The sequence below is a fragment of the Manacus vitellinus genome, unplaced genomic scaffold (assembly GCF_001715985.3).
Source record: "Manacus vitellinus isolate BGI_N305 unplaced genomic scaffold, ASM171598v3 scaffold_111_pilon, whole genome shotgun sequence".
Lineage (NCBI taxonomy): Eukaryota > Metazoa > Chordata > Aves > Passeriformes > Pipridae > Manacus > Manacus vitellinus.
Genome location: NW_021938850.1, coordinates 628,528 through 649,313, shown reverse-complemented (window position 1 = coordinate 649,313; position 20,786 = coordinate 628,528). Strand labels below are relative to the sequence as shown.

At 38.4% G+C, this 20,786-nt stretch overlaps 2 protein-coding genes across 3 annotated transcripts in view; one reads left to right on the top strand and one right to left on the bottom strand.

Annotated features, from left to right (window-relative positions):
• Positions 1–20,786, top strand: part of LOC103764022 (Kv channel-interacting protein 1) — a 476,628-nt gene that overhangs the window by 33,758 nt on the left and 422,084 nt on the right. The gene's annotated exons all lie outside the window — the stretch shown is intronic.
• On the bottom strand, positions 1,426–12,410 carry KCNMB1 (potassium calcium-activated channel subfamily M regulatory beta subunit 1). Of its 2 annotated transcripts, XM_018089014.2 has the most exons (5): positions 12,250–12,410; positions 6,623–6,788; positions 5,151–5,178; positions 4,983–5,060; positions 1,426–2,767 (listed from the first exon to the last, which is right to left on the bottom strand). In XM_018089014.2, the coding sequence occupies exons 2-5, from the start codon at positions 6,757–6,759 to the stop codon at positions 2,498–2,500; spliced, it is 513 nt and encodes a 170-aa protein (XP_017944503.1). In that variant the 5' UTR covers positions 6,760–6,788; positions 12,250–12,410; the 3' UTR covers positions 1,426–2,497. The 2 variants fall into 2 exon arrangements, with proteins under 2 accessions (XP_017944503.1, XP_008922688.1); XM_008924440.3 differs by having other exon boundaries at positions 4,983–5,178.

Here is a 20,786-nt window from a genome sequence, read left to right as displayed (position 1 = left end):
TCCGAGCTCTGCTGAATTTTTGCTCTTCAAACATAAGGCACTGACTCCGAGTAAGTGGGAGTTAGTGGGGCCACAGGGACTGCCAGCAACATCCCACCTTCATTGATCTCCTGCTGAGTTGGGAGGGGAGCAAGGTGACAGGGCTGCCAATTTGCTGGACTGAGTGTAAAGTACTAATGAGCAAGTTAAACTTTGCAATCTGGAGACTAAACTGCTAAAAAATGAAATTTGGAGTAAAGCTTTGCAAGATCCTATTCACGGCTAGCTTGGTCATCTCCTTTGGTACCAGTACAGTGCATTACCTTCAACAGGTATCCTACCTGTTTGCCTACTTTTTAAGCTGTTACTACACTCCAGTCTCAGCTTTTTATGAACTAACAAAGTAGGATTCCCATCCCATTTGGTCACCCAAACCACCTGTACCTGTGCCAGCTGAACATTCACTTTTCTGAATGAGAGAAGTTAAAATTGTATATACACAAAACTTCAAATGCATTTCACAAAAGTGTTGTATGAAGATGTAAATGCTGTCTTCCCTGTGGACACAGTGCTCCTACTATATTAATTTCTGAGGTTTAGCTTTTTTCTTTTTTTTTTCATTTTCTTTTAACAGCCCCTGCTTACATGATCTGAATCTTAAACACTAGAGTAGGTAATTTTTCCTTTTGTACATTTCTTATAGATAACCATCTATATTTTGAATGTTGAATGAGTGTTCATGAGGATAATAACTACTATTTTGTACTATCCTGGTCTACTTTTCATTTACTGATCCTGATGAAAAGCAAACTGACACTGTTCCATTTGTAATGTTAGAAAATGCAACTAATGGGTTAATATTTCAACCTTTCTCTTTATTACAGTAAACAATACAGAATTTTGCCACATTAATGAGAATAACCTTTTCCACTGTAATTTAATGAATTTTAATTTATATCTAAGCCTTGCAACTTTCCTGTGAATGATAGCTTCTAGTGGTTTATCAGTTGTGTGATGAAAAAGCATGTACTAGTTGTGTTCCGAATGCCAGTCAAATACAGTACATGGGAAGTATCTCATGTTCCTCTGGTGTCCAGTTGCAGTTGAAATTTGACTGAGAGAAAACAGAGTTATTTTGAGAGAATAGAGAATGTCTCTATATGTGCATCAGAGCATTCCTAGGAGTTTTGGCACTGGAAACAAAAATACCTCTTTTGAAATATCTTTTTGCTAGGCATGTAAACTTCTGTCTGTTACATTAGGTTCTTGTATTTAGTAAGGCATCACAGATGTTTTCTACTTTTTGTGGTTTAAGAATGGTATTCCCCAAGTTAGTGTTCCCACCAAAACACTCCAAACTATGTACCACTCGCTCATTTCCCCTCCTCCCTGTGGGTGGCTGGAGAGGAAAACTGGAGGCACAAAAGGTAAACATCACAGGCTGATGTAAGAACAATTTACTGGAAACAGCAATGAAATAAGACAATGAACACAACAATAGTAACAGCAACAATGCTAATAAAAGAGTGTACAAGAAATGAATGATTTACATGAGTTCTCGCTCCCAACAATACCCAACTGCTCCCTCTGCCCACACCACTGACCCAGAAGAGAGCCCTTCCCCATCCCTGGAAAATGACATGAGGTGGTAGAGCATAACATCAGGGTCCTAGCCATGCCTCCTCCTGGCTACTGAAAAAATTAACCCTGTCCTGGCCAGAACCAGGACCCTACTTCATAATAATATTCTTTATGTCTTAGCTTCCTCTCCTTAACAGTTTTTATAATCTATGCAAATAGCAGGCAGGTAACCTTCTTTGAGTGGTGCACTTGTTTCAAATAAAGCAAGACTAAAATTTGAGTTAAATACAAAAACTTCTAGTATGAGCTTCTTTCCTGTACCCTGTACTTTATGCATTTCTTTATATACAACTGGTGCTACATGATTAGAGGGCAAGTTTTGTAAAGTCTGTGTGTATATATTTGGAGTGGTTTTTTCCCTCCCCTTTCCCAAAAGCAGAAAGAAAGCCATGAAAACAAACATCTTTTTGCACCATAACAAAGCTGCCTTTCTCAACAGACAAGAAGAATATACCATGAGTACTTAATGTGTTAGTGTACAAGTGTATAAAGGATGTGTTTGCCAGTGATGATGTATATGGATCTGGCACATACTAATCTCAGTCAGTCAGAAAACTAGCACCACATCTAAAATGTGGAACAAAAGTTTAGTAGTAAACTTGAATTGTAGCTTTGCAAAGCAACTGTACCTCATAAAGCCCAGGGAAACAATAGACAGTAACTTGGTCCGTGTGCTTATGAGGTATTTTCAGACATTCCGGGGAATCATATTTTCTCCTTGGGTAATGGATTGCCATCCATAGTGGGTGCCATTCAGTTCTTTGAAATGCCTGCCCTTGGATGGACACCTGGTATATTAAGAGTCACAGAATGCCAGTAACAGGCAGAATAAAAGCATTTTAATATTTTGCAACAATCTGTGCTAGAAATTTATTTTCTACTGCCAAGCAGAAAGAACAGAAACATACTGACTAATTTTTACCAGAACAATAATCAGACATCCACCAGTAAACATGAGTGTAGGCCAGAGGAAAGCAAAGAGGAGGCCTTTGGGGGGATAAAGCCTGCTTAAAATAACATTGGTCTGTGTTCCTCCTGGATCATAGTAACACGGGAAAGTGTGGTATTTTTTGAAATTGCTTGCAATTGTTTCTATTCGTGCTTTAACTTCTTTGGAGTTCTCCGACTTGTCTGGGACGTACGAGCACTGGAATAAGAAATTAAGGTGATTCATTATAATGGATACTCTAAGACAAAGTCTGTAGTTAAATCAGTTCAAGGAAAAAAGTCAAGCTAGTACTGACAAAATCTTCTGTGGTTTAGCATCCTTGAAGATTGTCTTGATTATGTCCATAACCCATTTGCCATGTTTCCCTGTTTCCATCAGTGTGTCTATGCCCCCAATCTGCAGATTTACAGATTGGAGTTATGTTGTTGGAAACCAATAACATGAGTGCTCAAAAAACCCCTTGAGTCTTTCAGAATGTCGCTTCATTATTACAGTGCCAAACTCCAATTCCTAACAGAGCTTCTAGGCACTGGCCACAGCAGGAAAGTGTTCATCATCATCATCATCATGGCCAGTCTTCGCGAACGAAGATTTGGGAAAGGTCATTACCCTTCGAGCCTGCGCAGTGGATTTTTTAGGTGAGACACAGTGTGCGCTGAACTGAGCCCACCCTTTAATCCTGAGGTTCATCTGCCGGAGCCAAGTGAGCTCGGACGGTGGCAGCAAGGTCCTCAGGATGTAGGTTTGTTTAGAGATGGATGGCCTTACAGGGCTGATGAGCTCAGGAAAGTGTTAATTGTGCAGAAATTCACACTGGCTTGTTTCACTGTGTGCCTTTGGTTGTAACTAGTAGAAAAATACAGCAAGCATGGCTTTTAGAGGCTTCCTACTTGTTCTTGTAACGCAGAATGCAGTTATTTAGTCTTCAGTGGAAATACTATTAGACTCTGAAGCACACTTTTTTTTTTTTGTTATTCATAACCTTTTTTCTCTGCAATATTATTTTTGATATCTAATAATGATTAGGTGTATTAAACTGGAAACTGGCCAAGGCAGAAAGGAGGATGGTTCCTGACCTGAAAACTTGCAGTAATGCAACTAGGTAGGAAATCAATAAATCACCTCGTCTTGCAGTGAACAACACTTGTTTCCATCTACACTGGATAATTTCTGCTTTGCTGCTTTATTGCATGTAACTTTCCCTGAGATAGTCGCTATAAAGATAGGCATTAGAAAAATTCTCTTCAGCTTAAGTGTTTTATGCTATTAGGTTTGCGTCGTGTGAAACTCTAACTCTTTGCACTTGAAGTCTGAGCATGTTTATTCTGGATTCTGAAAGTACTTCAATCTTGGACATTCAAGATCTGAATTTCAATTTTCCCCCTTAAGACAGTTGCTGATCTGGAATAAGGCCTCTGAAATACTCATGGGTTTGGAACTGAACTAAACCTGACCTTTCTTGGAACTGGGTACCTGTAGGAGCACTTTTTGTTCTGGGGGAGCAAGCCCAAAAATATTGAACACTCTGCTGATTCCCAAGCAGAAACCCTGGCAGGAACAAAAGGATAACACCCCTCACTTTCCCCCTCCATAATCTTTCACAGACCTCTAAAACCAAATGAATATTGTGCACCCACATTTCTATCCCACCCATGCACTTGTCCTCTGGGGAAGAGATCCCTAAAATTACTGACCAAGGGATCTCTACCACAATACCCAGCATCTCTGCCTTACACAGGTGCTACCTACAGTGCCACTGCCCTCTCCATGAGTCCAGGAAACTGCTGCAGACCAAACCAAAAACAAATGAGTTTTGTGTGTGATCATCTTCCAAAATCACTTATTTGTTTCTTCTTTCTGTCTAAAATGTGCATCATGTTGCTGTTTCCTCTACTTTCTTTATTCCCTGCTTCATATCATACACGTAAAATGCAAGTAAAATTGGGATTTGTGATCTTATTTTGGATGGTTCTGAAATTCAGGTCTCTTGTGATAATTTAACATGGAACTGGGCAAACCACAGCTTATAAATTAATTGTTCCTATTGGTCTTCAACTTGGAGACAAATATTTTAAAGTGTTCACAAATATTATATATTCATGTTGGTAATTCCTTAACAAGCATTGACTTAATGTTTGATGTAATGCTTAAAATAAAATCCAAACTATGTCATTTCTGGAATGTTTTAAAAATGACATTACAGATTGGAGTTATGTTGTTGGAAACCAATAACATGGGTGCTCAAAAAAACCCTTGAGTCTTTGAGAATGTCACTTCATTATTCCAGTGTCCAACCCCAATTCCTAACAGAGCTTCTAGGCACTGCCACAGCAATAGTCTAAGACCAGACATTAATATGTAAAAGACAAGCAACTCCTGCTCTTACTGTGCTGCTTTGTTTAAAAACCATCACCTTAGGATTTCTTTCCAGTGTATCTTCAGTCTGGTACAGCATAACCTCCTGTCCCGAGGCTGTCAGATTAACCCACACCTGTAGACAGGGATAAGAAAAGATGTCTTCATCCTCTGAGCCTTCGCTGTCTGGGCAGAGAACTTTGTCCTCGATGTTGGCTTTGAGTACCTTGCACACGGTTTCTGTTGTCCAAACGCTACAAAACCAAAACAAAAGATATTGCTTTTAAGCTCATTAGAAGCATCTGTTGAAAGTTGCATGTGGAGATGCATCTGTGTGTGGTGGCATGGCTGGAGTTCATGACCGCTGCATCCTGCGCAGTGAACTGATTTCATAGCTGCACTTGGAGAAAGGTTGCCATAGGGAAGAAGTGCAGGAAAGCATTTTTGTTGTTGTTGCTGTTGTTTGTTATGCATTCTGTGTTTTGCAGTTAGATTTTGACCTACCCATCTTTAACAGGCTTCAAGTGTTGTTCAAGAAAAAAAAATTGCTATGGATTTTAGTGTTTGGTAATAACTACTTGGAATGCAGTACACTCGATATCTCAGAACTATTTTAGCTAGTTTCCTTCAATAAGCCTCAGAACTCAGATCAGTTCCTACGGTTTTTCCCCTCCCCCCTTTTCTTTATTGCATAGGCCTTTTGCATGAATAAGAAGCCAGATTTTTTTCTGGATAAAGTTAAATTTTTGCTGTTGCATATCCCTTTTTCTCAAGAGTTACTGTTCTGTTATTGATAATGCAATAAACTTTTGCTCACAGCAGTACGCATTGGTGGCAAAAAAGTCAAGAAATAATTTCACTCAAGTTCGTACAAACTAATCTCTTTACATGCATCTGTCTTTTGTAATGTAATCTGGAGGCTGGAAAATAAATAAAATATATGTGAATTACTCTGTTTTAAACATAACGGTTTTCAAATTTTTGAGATTAAAGATGTTCTAGCAAGAAGAACGAGGTGGATATCCTCGCTTTCTCTATCAAAATCTTCAAATGTGAACAAGTGAGGTGCACTCTTTGTCTTGTTACTTTGGTTTTTTGCAAATTGATTTTTTGTGTGGAGGCAGAATTTGCAAAATGAAATAAAAGTGTGGATAATAGTAACTCCTTCAGCATTCATTGTATTCTGCAACATCTTCTGGCACACTCTGTGCTAGTTTCCTATGATGGCTGAGTTAGAAGTAAGATACAGATTCTCCAGTAAACAATTTTGTCTTGACTTCTATTGCTCAAGTTTTAATAGTTTTATTAAACACAACACTCTCCTGCACGTGGAAAAGCTTTCTAAAACTGTTTTTATTTTGCAAGACTTGGCTTTTCATTGTCAAGCTTCCACAAGCATGGTTGGTTTTTTGATTTTATGTGTTTTCACACTAAATGTTTTATTTTTTATTTTGTTTTGTTTAGCCCTGAGGAGCATAATTTTCTCTTCCTTGTGGTTACTTTTAAGTGCCTAATATCTTCTTGGCTCATTTTTTTTCTCCTTTTTTCTGTCTTAAATCCTTATGAGCTCTTTGAGGGTACATGGTTTATTTATTGTACAATGTACTAACATATCTTTTATCACTTTTTTAATAATTGTATTTGATGATGACAAGAAAAAGAACAGCTTTATTTCATAAAAAAAATGGCTGTTATTACCTCTTAGTGTAGAAAGGCACAATGGTGATCCCAATAAAAAAGTACATCATCATGGAGCATGCAACCATTCCCAGTCCCAGGCACAGGGCTCTTGTCTCCCCTCTCTTCTGAGCAGTCACCAACTTCTTTCCCAACATGATCTAGAGTTGTGAAACTTGAACAACCTCTTTTTGGTATAAAATCAAATACAGAAAGGAGAGGGAAAACATGACAGTTATTGTGGTTGTGTAGCGAGTTTCTGAAATACAATATATTCCATGAAGGAAGAGTCTAATTTTTGCAAAACTATAAATAATAATAAAAAAAAGTTACTGTGTTTTTCATTAGACTCCTTTTCCACTTTTTTAATTTACCCTATAGACCTTTAACAAGTGTATATGTGTATAGGCTAAGAGCTGGGGTAGGAAAACCTTATAACTTTTGGGGAGAATTCTGTTAACAGTCCAATTCAGTCTATTTTATGTTGCTGTTTCTCTGAAGTAAGAGATGTTCTGTTGTGTATTGGTAAAGGCTGCATAAAGGGAAAATCTTCCCAGAATGGAATCCTTTTTACATGATGCCTTTTCTTCTGGAGTAGTCTGAAAGGTGATTGTCTTATTTCAAGAGAATGGAAATAATTTAAAATTTAGCATTTAAGATTTCCAGTTCAGACTTCTGCAAGTTTTTTGGCCTTGCCCATTCAGGGATACTCCAAACCTGGTGTTAGTGTAACACTAGGGAAACTCTTGGGCATTGCTGTCTGAACCCGAGCTTGTGAGTGACTAGCATTAGCCCCCCCCCCCCTCCTTTGATAAGGAGAATCTGAAAATAATTGCTGTGAATCTATGTCATTTAATCATGATGATATATAGGATTATTATATGAATGGGCCATAACTTTCAGTGTGAGCTCAACCTATCATCAGTATCTGCTTCACCGACAGCTGTGACTGCAGGTTTTTGGGGTTTGTTTTTTCATGAAAACATGGCACAAGCCATTGTTATGGTAGAGGACAAGACTGGCAAGATTTGTGTGGGCTTTTTTTGAGATAAGAGAGGAAAGAAGAGCAGAAGGAGAAAAGGAAAATATGTTACATACATGCTGAACAAGTTTTCAGTCCTGTTCTCCTGTGCAAGGCAATGGTGCACAGCTTCATGAAGTGCATTTTCAGGATTATAGTTTCAGGTATGTGTTTAGTGTTTATCCTTTCTGACTGGTCTTCAGGATGGTGTGGTTCCTGCCTAAATCCACCTGTGTTCAGACTTAAATTTAGGTATAGTGTAAGACAAGTACAAACCAAAGTTAGCAAATAGGCTCTTCAGGTTATCTGTGAGTAGGTGGTCTCCATCTGCCCCAGGCTGGCAGAGCTGTGCTGTTACTGCAGGTAGGGGACCACGCTGAATTTGGTGAACGATGAGATAGCTCTCAAAGCTGTGAGTTTCAGCTCTTAAAGGAAAGAATGGAAATATATTCTGAATGTTGCTTTCTTTCATGTTAGTTCTGGTTTTCACTGGTAAAAGTGCCTCACTTTGACTGTTTAATGATCAAAGGAAAAAAGTATTTGAACATTGACATGCTACTGTTTTTAGACTTCTATAACACCTGAATGTTTGTGCTATTAGCAATAAAAATAGACGTCTGTGGAAAGTAAAACAGCTTTGGTTGTTTCGCATAACTTGGGATTAGTTGCAAATTTTAAATACTTATTTTGAAGTTGCCAGTACATGATATCAAAGTGAAAGGCTGTTCTCAGGTGTCCCTAGAAACTAAAGGAGTTACTGTTAGAGTACAGAATTTTGTCCAGTTCCATATTTAATTCCACTTTAAATAAAACATCAACATCCACTGGGAGTTTTGCATACAGCATTTTGAGGGGAGTTTTTTTTTTCTTATGATTATGTATTGTATACATTGGCATTGTAAGAAGCATCTCAATTTGAAAACTGCCATAAGACGAATCTTCCCTGTTTACTGGCATTTGAGTTTAATGCAGAATGTGAGCTAAAGCCCTTAAGTAAGGCTGTATTGTGTTTTGCTTGGTCAATGGTGTTATAAATAGAATGTGTGGCATCAAATGGTGCCAGCATGCTCGTGCTGCACCTGCATATTCATGTAAAATTGGAAATAGCACTTATAAAACCCAAAGAATTCCAAAATATTTAGAATACTGGGCAACATGGCACATTAAGACACATTAAACTGACTTTCCTATTGTGCCGCTTGGTCAGAGGGGAAAGTGGAATAAGGGAACATCATTGGCCCTGGAGCACAGACCCCAAGACCATGTGGTAGCAGGTCCTTATAGCACAGTGGGAAGCTAAAGATAGATGAGTGAAAACATGTGTTGTTAGTAAGAAATTCTTACATACAGTAACAACGATTAATCTTTAATTTTCTGTGAGAAACTGAAAAAATGAAAGACTGATACTGCCACCGTGAGTTGTGGAAAACTTCTGGTGGCCTAGTGCTGTTAAATGAACTGAGTTTTAGATGAGCCATTATGTTTACTGAACTGACCCAGTTACACTGAGAAACAGCAAGGTAATCAACCCCCTTGTTACATGGAAAACAAGAACCATGGGACTATTAACCAAAGAATTAATAAGAAATGTAATTGCTCCAACAGTCTTGCTTGAATGTTGGTCACACACGCAGCAGAAGTACCACTAAACTCATGCTTCTAATAATCTAAAACTGCAAGTCTACCTCTTTAAGACACAAAAGGAACTCGTATCTGTAAATTGGAAATTTTTCTCAAGTGGCCAAGAGTTTTCCCAGCTTTAAGTGCAGTGCTGGTCCCTGTCCTGACACAAGCCAGACTGCCTGACCCTGGCTCTCTGCATGGGCTGCTGAGTGATCCTGTTTGCCTCTGCTCCCCCAGTTCAGATATTTGCTCTTCCCCAAAGTGAATAAGGACATTTAAATTATGCAGAGTGCGTTAACAAGAAAGGTTCATTAAAAATATCTCATTAAGTGCTTCTATGGATATGTAAACTAAGCAGCTAGGTCTTCAGGCTGTGTAAATGAGGGATGTCATTGTTCTATTGCTGAACCAGATTAGCTGTAAATGCGGTCCCTTAACTGAAATACGCATTTCCTGCTACATTTTTTTTCTGCTTTCCAATGTAGAAGATCAGAAAAAATCTGTAACGCTATTTCAAACATGAACAGAAAAATTAAAGAGGAAACACTAAACAGCAAAGGAAACCCACGTGGATTTTTTTCTTTTTTACATAAAAATTCCTACGTTCTTCTGCTGGAAATCCTTCATTTTCCAACTCTCAAGACAAAGCAATGCTGCATGCATATGGAAAAATGTATTTATTTGGAATTTCCTCATTGTTTAAAAGGTAATTCTTTCAGATTAAAAAATTTTCTCTGGCTCCTGGCTCTGTCTATGTATATTAGAACAAGCGTTGACAGAGCTGATTTAGTGTTTCCTCTGACAAAATCATTAAGTCTTTGAAAATGAAGCACTGCAGAAGACTTGATTGGCCCAGGAAGTCTGAGCAAATTTGAATTGGGAGATGTTGAAGCGTACAAGGTGGGCCTTCAATAGAAAATTTAAATGTGTTTTTGTACTGAAGATTTTGTGGACTGTCTCCCTGTTTATTAGGAATGTATAAGCTGCAAATGTTTTCATAATGTTCCCTCTGCCTAATCTTCAATCTACTTAAATTATACAGTACATTAGCTGTGCAATTTCAGTTATAATCACTGCATTGACAGCTGCTGGTGATAATATTAGGGATGCCATCTGGTCAGGTTTGGAATAGTCCCCTGTTTTGATTAGAGACATGTTTGATACTTGGCGGGAAGTCTGCCTCCTCCTCCTCCCTCATCTTTGAGCAGTTTCTAGTGGTGTGACCTCCATGAGTTTGGATGGGACCTCTCTCTTGAGCTATTATAGGATGCTCTTAACTTGGATAAAGTATTAGTAATAGTGATGAATTCATCTTGCTTGCAGGAGAAAGGCTGCTAAATCCTTCTCTTGAATTTAAGTTGGGAATAAATATTAAGTGAGCTGGTCTTTTTTTTTTTTTTAAGCTAGTGTATCTCACACTGTAAGGTGAATTTCCAGTGAGTATTTAAGTATTGCATCAAGTTCTAATACAGCATCATACCAAGAAGAGTGATGCAAGTCATCCACATCTCTAATGTGATGAGGACTTGTTAAACAGGCCAGGACTCTTTGGCCTCTACAGCCTCTACATACAAAACAGCCTCTACATACAAAACAGCCTCTACATACAGAACAGGAGAAAACAGCCTCTTGTTTTCTCCTGTCAAGTGCCAACTTAATAGTCACCTTGTTTTATTCTCAAAACACCTTATATGGACAACTTAAAAACTGCCAGCTTTGTTGGGTTTTTAAGAGGAGCATAGTTTTTGGTGACAGTTTATTGGCCAAGTGCATTGCGTGGGAACCAGAAGGCAAAATTTTTAGATCTGTAAGTATGAGCTCTGTACAGATTATGTTATTGGGACAGAGCTTGTGTTTACATATTTATTACTGTCTCTGAGTAGAGTTAGTTTGATCACTCACACTTGCCTACCTGTGTTTTTGTGAATATTTCAACATTGTTTAGATTCTTCCTTTCTGTTCCAATCCTACACTCATCCATTTCTCGTCGGCTGCTCCACCACTTACAAGAGGCTGCAGTCAAAACTGCATTTATGTTGTCACTTTCTTTCCCTCTCCCCACCCTCAGTCTCCTCCTCTAGCAGTTATAGGCATTTCTTACTGGTACCAGGGATGCTGGGGCCAGAGAACACCGGTTTTGTTCATTGTAAATTGATAAGAAACCATTACTTAATAAGTTTTCTGTATATCTGGGACCACAAATACTGTATGTTACAGAAAAAGGTGGTGCTGAACCTCGATGGAAAAGTGCACAGAAAAGAAGATTCTCTTGTAGTTGTCTTGGAAACCTGAAACAGCAATATTTTGACTGCTTAGCATGATACAACTATGTTTATTTTATGAAATATACTGTATCATTTTGCTTTGTTGCTGTACTGTTTACCTGATGTGCCACTAGAGTGAATTAAAGAAATTAGCTTTTTCTTCTCTTTAAAAACATATGCAGCTATTTAAGACTAATTCTTTTAGCTTTTAAATATGGTCGTTCTTAAAAAAATTAAAAATGGGAAAAGAAGAAGTTACTTGCTTAGTTCAGCAGTTTTGAAATCTTTCTGAAGTGCTTGTTTTTGATTCTGTGCTGTACAGGGCTGCACAGAAGAAATCAGTTTAAGAGTAGGTTTTAGGGAAGTCTAGAAGAGTTTTAGTGCCTTACTTAGGGGTTACTACGCACAACCTCTAAAGTAAGGCTCAACACCCAAAGCCCTGAAACTCCTAAGAGTAAAGGTGTATTTACCATTAAAATGAATAAAAGGTATGATCTTATATGAGCTCTATACTCTTAATTTTACTGTTACCTTTGCTAACAGTTATGAAGAATGATCAGTTACATCGAGTTACAAAACAGAGAACAACTTAGCTCACATGCTACAGGAAAATTATCTGTGCTGTCCTCCATAGTGCTGCAGATTTAGAAAGCCTGTTGCTTCTCAAAACACTGTACTTTTCAGAACCCAAAGCTATTGCATGCTCCCAAGGAGAAACAGTTGCTTAGAAATATACTCACAGTTTTTGATGAAATGCTGCTTTCACTGATGATAAAAAAAAAAAATCTTCTGTTACATGACAGACTTGAGATAGTAGTAGAGCTCAGAGCTGAAAGGGATTTTTATTATTTTTTTCCTTCCTGTACTTCTCTGGGTTTTCTTTGCTGTGGCTGAACTCCTAACTTAGTTCCCATATTACAAAGCCTTTTGTAACCATAAATGGTAAGGTATGAAAGAGCACTGTCCTTTTGGCGATTCATTGCGGAAACCAGGAAACCACAATATTGACTGACTTTTCTCATACCCTAGAGTCCCTTTACCACATACCCTGGTGGATTTGTGTTAAACTATGGCTCTACTCCTTTTGTACAGCTGTTTTAGTTTAGAAATCTGACAGATCTTTCGGGTAAGATTTAAGGAATTGAATGTATCAATGACCAGTGGTACTGATTCTTAATTCTTAATACCTAAGCTATTACCAGCTGTGTGTGAATGCTTTGTTGTCACTAGTTTCAGTGAGTTTGAATGCAACAGGTGCTAAAATTTTGACTGTACACCCTATACACAAGAACAAATCATCCATCACGTCATAAATGTTACACTGTGCAACATGTTCCTCTAACCAAAAAGCAAAACAAGTTTCTGGGATGTATAAATGGATAACTCCTGTAACAGAGCTTCAGAGAAGAGCTAAAATAAAATTATTTTGTAAATTTTTCTGTTTTGAGAAAGAAAAACTCTCTTATTGGGAGACTAAAGGAATTTAAATGAATTAGTCCAGTAGAATCACTAAGAGAGCACTTATAAACAAGGGTAGGACATCCTCCCCACCCCCCCCCCCCGGGCTTTAGGTATTTGATAATTAGCTCTTTTGGCTCAAGCTGCTCTTCTAACCTTGCTTTTGGTAAAAGATTTGAAGTTGACATGCTCAGAGTGCTCATGCTGTCTGAAGATAACCTATCAATCTCCTTCAGTAGGACCTTTTCTATTATTATTGATGCAATAATAACAAAGCTAACTTGGATTTAGATAGACCTTTACAGTTAAGTAAGAGGAAGCCTGCTACTATCATCTAGATTGGAAAGATTTATGATCATAGTAATTTTTTAATACTTGAGATGTGATGTAGTTAAATTTAAAGAATAAAGAATTTGAAGGTTGGAAAAAAGACTTATTTCCAGATAAAAGAGGATCAGGTTGAGTGGAATATTCTATTATTTTTTGATACTTAGAAATCAAGACTGGATATTTCAAAGATGGATATTTCAGGCTCTGCTGACTCAAGGAAAAGTCATGATTTTAATGAGGAATTTATTAAAAATGATTTTTGGGCTGTGTGATTCAGCAGTCAAGGTAGAAAACAAGGTAAGCCCTGCTGAACGAAATTCATGAATCTTCAAATTAACTGTCTTCTCTGCCTATTCTCCTTAACCCCAGTGGTTAATACTCACAGATCAATTTCTAACTCCTACACTAAGGAGTTCTACTGCAAAATTAACACAAAACTTGTGGATTCCAGAGCAAAAATATAGAAAAAAATTTTAAAAGTTTCCTCAGTGAAAGGAGGTGGTGGTAAGAGTGGTTGGGCTCAGTTTGAGGTGCACTGGTGGTTTGTTTGAATAGACAGAAGCTATGCTCCAAGTCTGGTGCTACACAACGCTTTTTGCTTGTTTTTTTCCTCTCACATACACTGCAGGTGTACAAGTCTAGGTGGTCGCTGGCTCTTGGAGAACTAACCCAATAAAATAATGTGGGTGTGCTAAAGGGAGATCCTGTATTGATGTCCACTTCTAACCTTGGGATAGTTCAGCGTGCCACTGACCTGTACCAATTGACATGTATGCATTGGAGCTCAATGGCAAGCCAGATGTTTGTTGTGCTATAAACTGTAATTCTGTAAGTCACAGTCTAAAATATCCTTTGTCTTCTTAAAATCACATGGAATATTTTCTTTTTTTGAACATGAGGGGTGGGAGGAGAAAGCGAACTATCTGATGCTTGAAATCACCATGGCTCTCAGAGGGACACTACTTCACTTTCTGATAAACTACAAAACTGGTGCTGCTCAGTTCCTCCTTGCCTTAGTGCTGACCCAGAGAGGGAGTGTGGGATCACTGCTGGAAAGGCTGAATACCTGAGAATGTTCTGTGAGTATTGGTAGCAGCACAAATTGAGACCACTAAGGGTCACCTGTAGCTAAAGGCAGTAACCCCTGGTGGTCTATGATCCTTTTGCAAATACTAGTTTTAGCCAAGATAAAAAATTTTTTGGGGAACTTCACAAGTTTTGCTTGAGGTGCTGTTTAACCAGGAGAAGAAAAAGAGAAGACATAATGTCAGAACAGGCATTTTTTGAACTTCAAATACCCTATTTTGAATCTGCACAAGTTTATTTTCAATGTCTTGTTTCCCACTTATTTTATTGCAAGGTATTAAACCCTTTGGCTAAGGCCAAAATAAATTTCATTTGAGGGATAATTTCCCATAATTCTTTAAAAAATGAACAATGCTTCAACTTGGAAGATATTGCTATGTCTGTAAGTTAGTGAAGTAGCTACGCTTAAAATTATCAGCCTACAGAACTGCAAGGATCTATTGGGCAAATTAAAGAGAATTAAGATAAATATTTTAGGGGAGTTAAATTCTCTGTAGAGTGCTAGTGGAAGAAAAATCATGTGAGAGAAGGTCTGTGGCTCTGAAAGAGACAATGTGTAAACATGAGCATACAAGGATAGTAGCTTTGTTTTGTAAATAAAAATATGAGGAAACTGTAAAGAGCAGTGGCAGGGAACAAGACTTTCTGGTGTTTACTCACTGTACTGCTCTGCAGTTGTCCTTTGGGCATCATCTATATTGCAGAATCCTTTGTTCCAGCCTCTTCTGCTCCTTACTACCAGTCATTGCAAGGGGGTGGTCATTCACAGGGTGCGTAACCTTTCCAAGGAATCCAGCTGACTTTACTGGAATTCTGAAGCTTCAAGGAGACTCAAGGGAGTCTGGTTTGACCCTACGTGCTACTGAACAGTTTATTCTTCTAATGTCACATGCATAAAACTTATTCAGTGTTTGCAGGTGACCTGTTTCACATTAGACTGCTCTGTGTAACGGGAATCTTGCTGGAAGTCCAAGTTGGATTAGATAAATAATATCTATACTCAAGCAGAAGTGACGTGAATTTGCAAACTCTGAACTCCTTTTGGACTCTGATGTAAAGAGCAGTTCAGGATTTAAAAGGGGGAAAGGAAATAAAAATAAAGAAGCAGTATCTTTTAGTTGCTCAGAACTGCTTATTCAGTTCTTCTAAGATGATCATCCACAAGGATTTTTTTCACCATTAGGGCATAAGAAAAACTCACTGGCTATGAGATAGAGCAAATGTAATAAGTATTGTCATTTTATTTCCAGGACTCTCTAATGCTTCTAAAGAATCAGTGAGCTGTGAAATGAGCACAGTTGTTTGGATCTTCAGAGAGCCCTGCAAAGTTATGAGCTCCCCATTCCTAATTTAAACATATTTATAGTGTAATACGTTGTCATTTTTAATGGGCTTCATAAAGAGAAGCTGTGGCTCTTGAACAAGGAACAGTCAAATATTGAAAATGGTGTGAATCAGGAGGATGAGGATGTACTTAATGTTGGCATATCTACATCAGGCACAGGCAAACTTTACAACCGACTGCTTCCTTCTAAGTAACTGAATTAAACTGTTTGCTGGATTTGCTTTTAACTCCCCAGTTTCATGAGGGCTGAGAGTGTCCAGTTTTCACACAGATACGTGAGCAGGGATTTTGAAATATTTGTTTAGCCTCCAACTTCACAGCGTGGTGGCTGTGTGCTTCTGATGATTCCCTGAGCAAAAGGTAGATGAGCTGTGATGGGCCTCCCTGAGGCATGTCATACCTGTATTAAAGCATAATGCTGTTATTTTTCTCTGACATTACTGAGAACTCTCTTACTACTGTATCTTGCAACTGCTTAACTGTTTGCTGCACCCAACGCCCTGTGGGTACACACAAACTGATTTCAGAGAAAAGGATTTTCAGTCAGAGAGTAAATGCTTATTCTCTTTCTCAGTTTGGGTCTTGTATGTGTAATCAGTTCTCAATAATATTATTCCATCTAGAGAAGCCCTAAATAGGGGGAAAAAAAAAATTAACCACTGCCACAAAAGGACCCCAAAGAATAAAAAAATCCTAAAAAGCCATAAAACCAAACAAACTCACACCCCAGTTGTGGATTTAAAAGTTTTTTATAAAGGGAGGTCTTTATTCTTGCTTTATTAGATGGGCACAAGGCAATGTTTGGGGAATTTCTGCCCTGTGCTCTTTTCAGTTTGTAGTCAGATGCACAGAGGAGGCATGGGGGCTGCTCTGGCCTCAGCCACCTTACTCCTTTTGTGCTATCTTACTGTTACATACTGAGCTGTACTGACTCTAGCAAGCAAACCTGAATAACAAACTTTCAGCATAGTCAGAAATTGGTGTTGTCTGATTTTGTTTGTGCCTCAGGCATGTAATACCTATCATGTTACACTTGATGCTGATGGGAGTTTTATGCAAAGGCTGAATAGTATCTGATTTCAGGTAAACCAAAGCTGCTAGGAAAGCAGTCTCGCGTTCAGGTTAACTATAGCATGAAGAAAATATAAGGCATTTCCTGAATTTGTGAACTTATTGCAGTGACTCTGATACAATTAAGTATGAAATATAACATACGAGTATCACATGGTCATGCTGCGAGACATAAGCACATGCTTATCCAAGATAGGATGGAGGGCTGACTCTGGTAGTGTTGTTGCTAATGGTCTCAGTTTTCTTCTGGGGAGTTTGTTTCTGCAGTGAAATAGGTAATTTTCACTGTCTTGAACTTTGTTCAGTATTTGTATTGTACCTGAGAGAAGGGGTTTCCCCTCCTCATCTATAGAATGGGAACAGTATTTCCTTCCTTACTATCTTAAGGCAAAATAAGTTAATGAAATGTAATTTTGTAATGGCAGGCACTCGGTACAAAAGCTGAGTATAACTTGGTATGTAATCTGGACAATGAAAAGAAAATTGTTTTTGACTTTTTTCCCCCTGATTGAATAGTTTGCCAAGCTGACAAAATGCAGGCAGAAAAGAGGAGAAATAAAAAGAAGCTTTAAAAAAAATAAGATATGTAGACACAATCTGTGATGTTAAATCTCAGGAATGTTATTTCTGAACAAGTAAGTTGAATTGCATAGTACTGTATAGCAGAAGAGGTCAGAGAATTGTTGTTGTGACTTCTTTCTTTTTATTTTTTTTAAATTAAATAGAGTTCCTGCCTTTCTGTTGAACAAACCCCAGGCTGCAGTACTGCCATGTGCAATCTAGCATGTTCTAGTATGTCAACCCTATTGCATATGCAATTTGCAGACAAGCACCTTAAATTAAGCAATTCCAGCATGTTCCACATGATGTAATTTATTACCTCATTTCTGGGTATCACCATTCTGATTATAGTGAATCATAGAGAAATGATAACATTTCTTTCTTTACTGGCTTGCAGAAGAACCTTGGTGTTTTGGGGAGCCTGAGTATTCATAACTTGAGTGCAAGGCATATACGATAGGTATTATTTTGTTGTTGCTTATCTGTTGCTTATACTGTGAAGTCTAGGCGGTTGGTATGGTTCATGTGAACTGCCTGTTGAAATTCCACAGCTGGAGGAACCTATTGCTGCCTGCTCTCATCCCTGATGCCATTTTTCCCTTTGCTGGAATCTCTGCCCCCTGGTATGCTGCTGTTGTTACCATGAGCAAGATGCTTCCTACCTCTTTGTCACTGCTCACACATGGGCACCCTTTACTGCTTCCACACCTTTACTGCTCTCTGGTATTGGGAAAGGGGGATTGAGCAGGGGTGTGCTAACCCTCATCTTCCACACTCCCAAAATACATGATACTGTAAGTGTATCAACCTTGCTGTAGTATGTTATGAAGTCTCCAGAAAAGCAGTGCAAAACACAGAGGTGGAAAGGGCCATGTTCCTTCTTTTTCTGGAGTTAAATTGCTTAAAGGCAGGATTTAAAAAAAAAACAACAAACAAATGGAAATATATTATGAAGTGCCCTTTGTTTCTATTCCATACCTGTTCCATATAGAAAGACCCACAATTATTTTTTTCTTTCTTTTGCCCAAAGTCAGATTGATATAAGGAGTTAAAAGAAATAATATTTAACTTTATTCTTTTGTTGCAGAAAGTTACTGTAAATGAGACTGTTGTCTATAGGTAATAGCATTGATCTTGTGTTCCCTGAAACGGTCAAATTTACTTTTGGAGTGCAGTGTCAATATCTAGGCATTTTATGTGCTTTACTGTATGCTTTTCATGAAAGTAGTATGATTGCTTTGAGCTCTTGCTTTACCTGGAAAATTTTAGACCATTTCAAAATAGTGTTGACCCAAGAACTTAGTGACAGAAAAGTTTTAGTCTTGGAGCAATTTTCCCTCTGTATAAAAACTCAAGTGAGCCATTGGTAGCAGAGTCATTAATTTTGCCTGTGTAAGAGAGGTTATACAAGTTACTTCTGTAGCAACCTGGCACTGGATTTCCCCATGACTTGAGGAAGGTCACAGGTGGAAAGCATCTGATATATATATATGTGACAAATAATGGGAACATAGTTTGCGATTTGTAGTTTTACAAGTTCACTGGGTTGAAGTACACTTTGTGCTGATGTGGAGAAACGAAAGCCTCTGCTGCTCTGTGTGTGCAGAATGAGAGGGGGCAGTGCTGGAGGGAGATGTGTGGCAGGGATTTGGTGGAAAGAATTGGTGGGAAATGGTCTTTTTCAAACATTAGAAACCTTAACTGCCTACTTTGACAGCGTAGAGGCAGAAATAGAGGTAATTTTCAGACTTCACCTTTTCCAACTGGTGATACTTTTTGGTTGTCAGAATTTTTATTTTGTAATCTTGGTCTTTGTACTTGTAGTACAATTTATTTTAATTGCTTTCTTTATTGATAACTGAAGATTGAAATATCAAGATGGGGCACAGCTATTGGGCAGGAGGAGCAATTCTTCAGGACAGGAAATGATGAAAGGTAGTGTGATGCTTGGTCATTTCAGTGTCACTTCTGCCTCCACTTTTACTGCAGGGCTGGCTGGCTGGTACTGTGAGGTTCTGGTTGCCAGAAACTCTGTTGAAGCAAATGGTTCTTGTGCCACTTGGATGTGTTTGAATCTCAGATAAAGGGAAAAGACAGCTGATGGAAATACCTAACAGTCATGAACTCTACTTCAGAGAGCAAATTTAAGTTTCTCAAAGAGAAAAGGGACAGGAAGTCTAAGCAAAAGAAATTACTTGGATATCTGTTTGGAAATGTTTATAGGCTATATTTGCACACAGTTTCTGCCTGCAGTTGTTCTCCCCACTAGCAAGATTTGAGAGTGTACTTGCATGGAGTTAATTCAGGTTGCAGGTTCAATTACACCACAGTGCCTTCTTTTTCACTAAGATTTTTTTCAATTTGTAAATTCATCTTTCTCTCAGTGGTTATATGCAAATATAGACAAAATAATTAAAAATTTGATTTAGTTTTGCCAGCTGTCTTGGGCTGAGTTGTCAGTCTTCAAAGATGTGAAAAAAATGTGTGCTGTTAGGGAAAATAGCACTGATCTTTTTGTGGGGAGAAGAAAGCAACAGACCTTACTCTGTGTTGTGGTTTAACCGCAGCCAGTAGCCAAACCCCAAGCAGCTGCTCGTTCACTCCTCACCAGTGGAACTGGGGAGATAATCAGAATGGTAAAAGGTAGAAAACTTGTAGGTTGAGATAAAGACAGTTTAATAGGGAAAGCAAAAGCAAAGCAAACCAAGGAATTAATTCACTGCTTCCCATGGGCAGGTGTTCAGCCATCTATAAGAGAGCAGGGCTCCATCACATGTAATAAGTACTTGGGAAGACAAATGCCATCATTCCAAACTTGCCCAATTCCTCCTTTCCTCAACTTTCTATACTGAGCATGACGTCATATGATCTGGAATATCCCTTTGGTCAGTTTGGGTCATCTGTCCCGGCTGTGTCTCTTTCCATCTTCTCATGCACCCCCAACTTCCTTGCCAGTGTGGGAGTATGAAAACCAGAGAAGGCTCTGTGTAAGCAATAACAGAAATATCTCTATATTATCAATTCTATTTTCAGCACAAATCCAAAACCTAGCCCCATACCAGCAACTGTGAAGAAAATTAACTCTACCCACTCCCAAACCAGCATACTCTGTAACTGCCAGCTTTCCTTACTTTACCTGTGCATTTCTCCCTTTGACCCTACTGTTTCCACTATTGATATGTAGTTTATGGATTCTCTGTTACTACTGCTGACCTTGCAGTGTTGCGGGAACACACGGACTGATGGGAGGAACTTGATGTTTGTGCAGAAACTGCCACTTGTAGAAGAAAAGAGGTTCTGCTTTACCAGAAGTCTTTTCTAGAAGCATGAATGAAGCATGAATGAAGCATGAATGCTTCATTTAGGAAGTATGATATGGATTTCTGTTTGTTTTAAAAATGCAGAGGGAAAGAAAGAATTACTAAA

Bases quoted from the DNA above. Each gene is read 5' to 3' on its own strand.
- KCNMB1 (XM_008924440.3), bottom strand. From the start codon at position 6,759: ATGTTGGGAAAGAAGTTGGTGACTGCTCAGAAGAGAGGGGAGACAAGA. The intron at 5,179-6,622 runs GTAATAACAGCC...TTGGTTTTGTAG, and splicing joins GTGCCTTTCTACACTAAGAG to CGTTTGGACAACAGAAACCG. The intron at 2,768-4,982 runs GTGATGGTTTTT...TTCTTATTCCAG, and splicing joins CACTGGAAAGAAATCCTAAG to TGCTCGTACGTCCCAGACAA.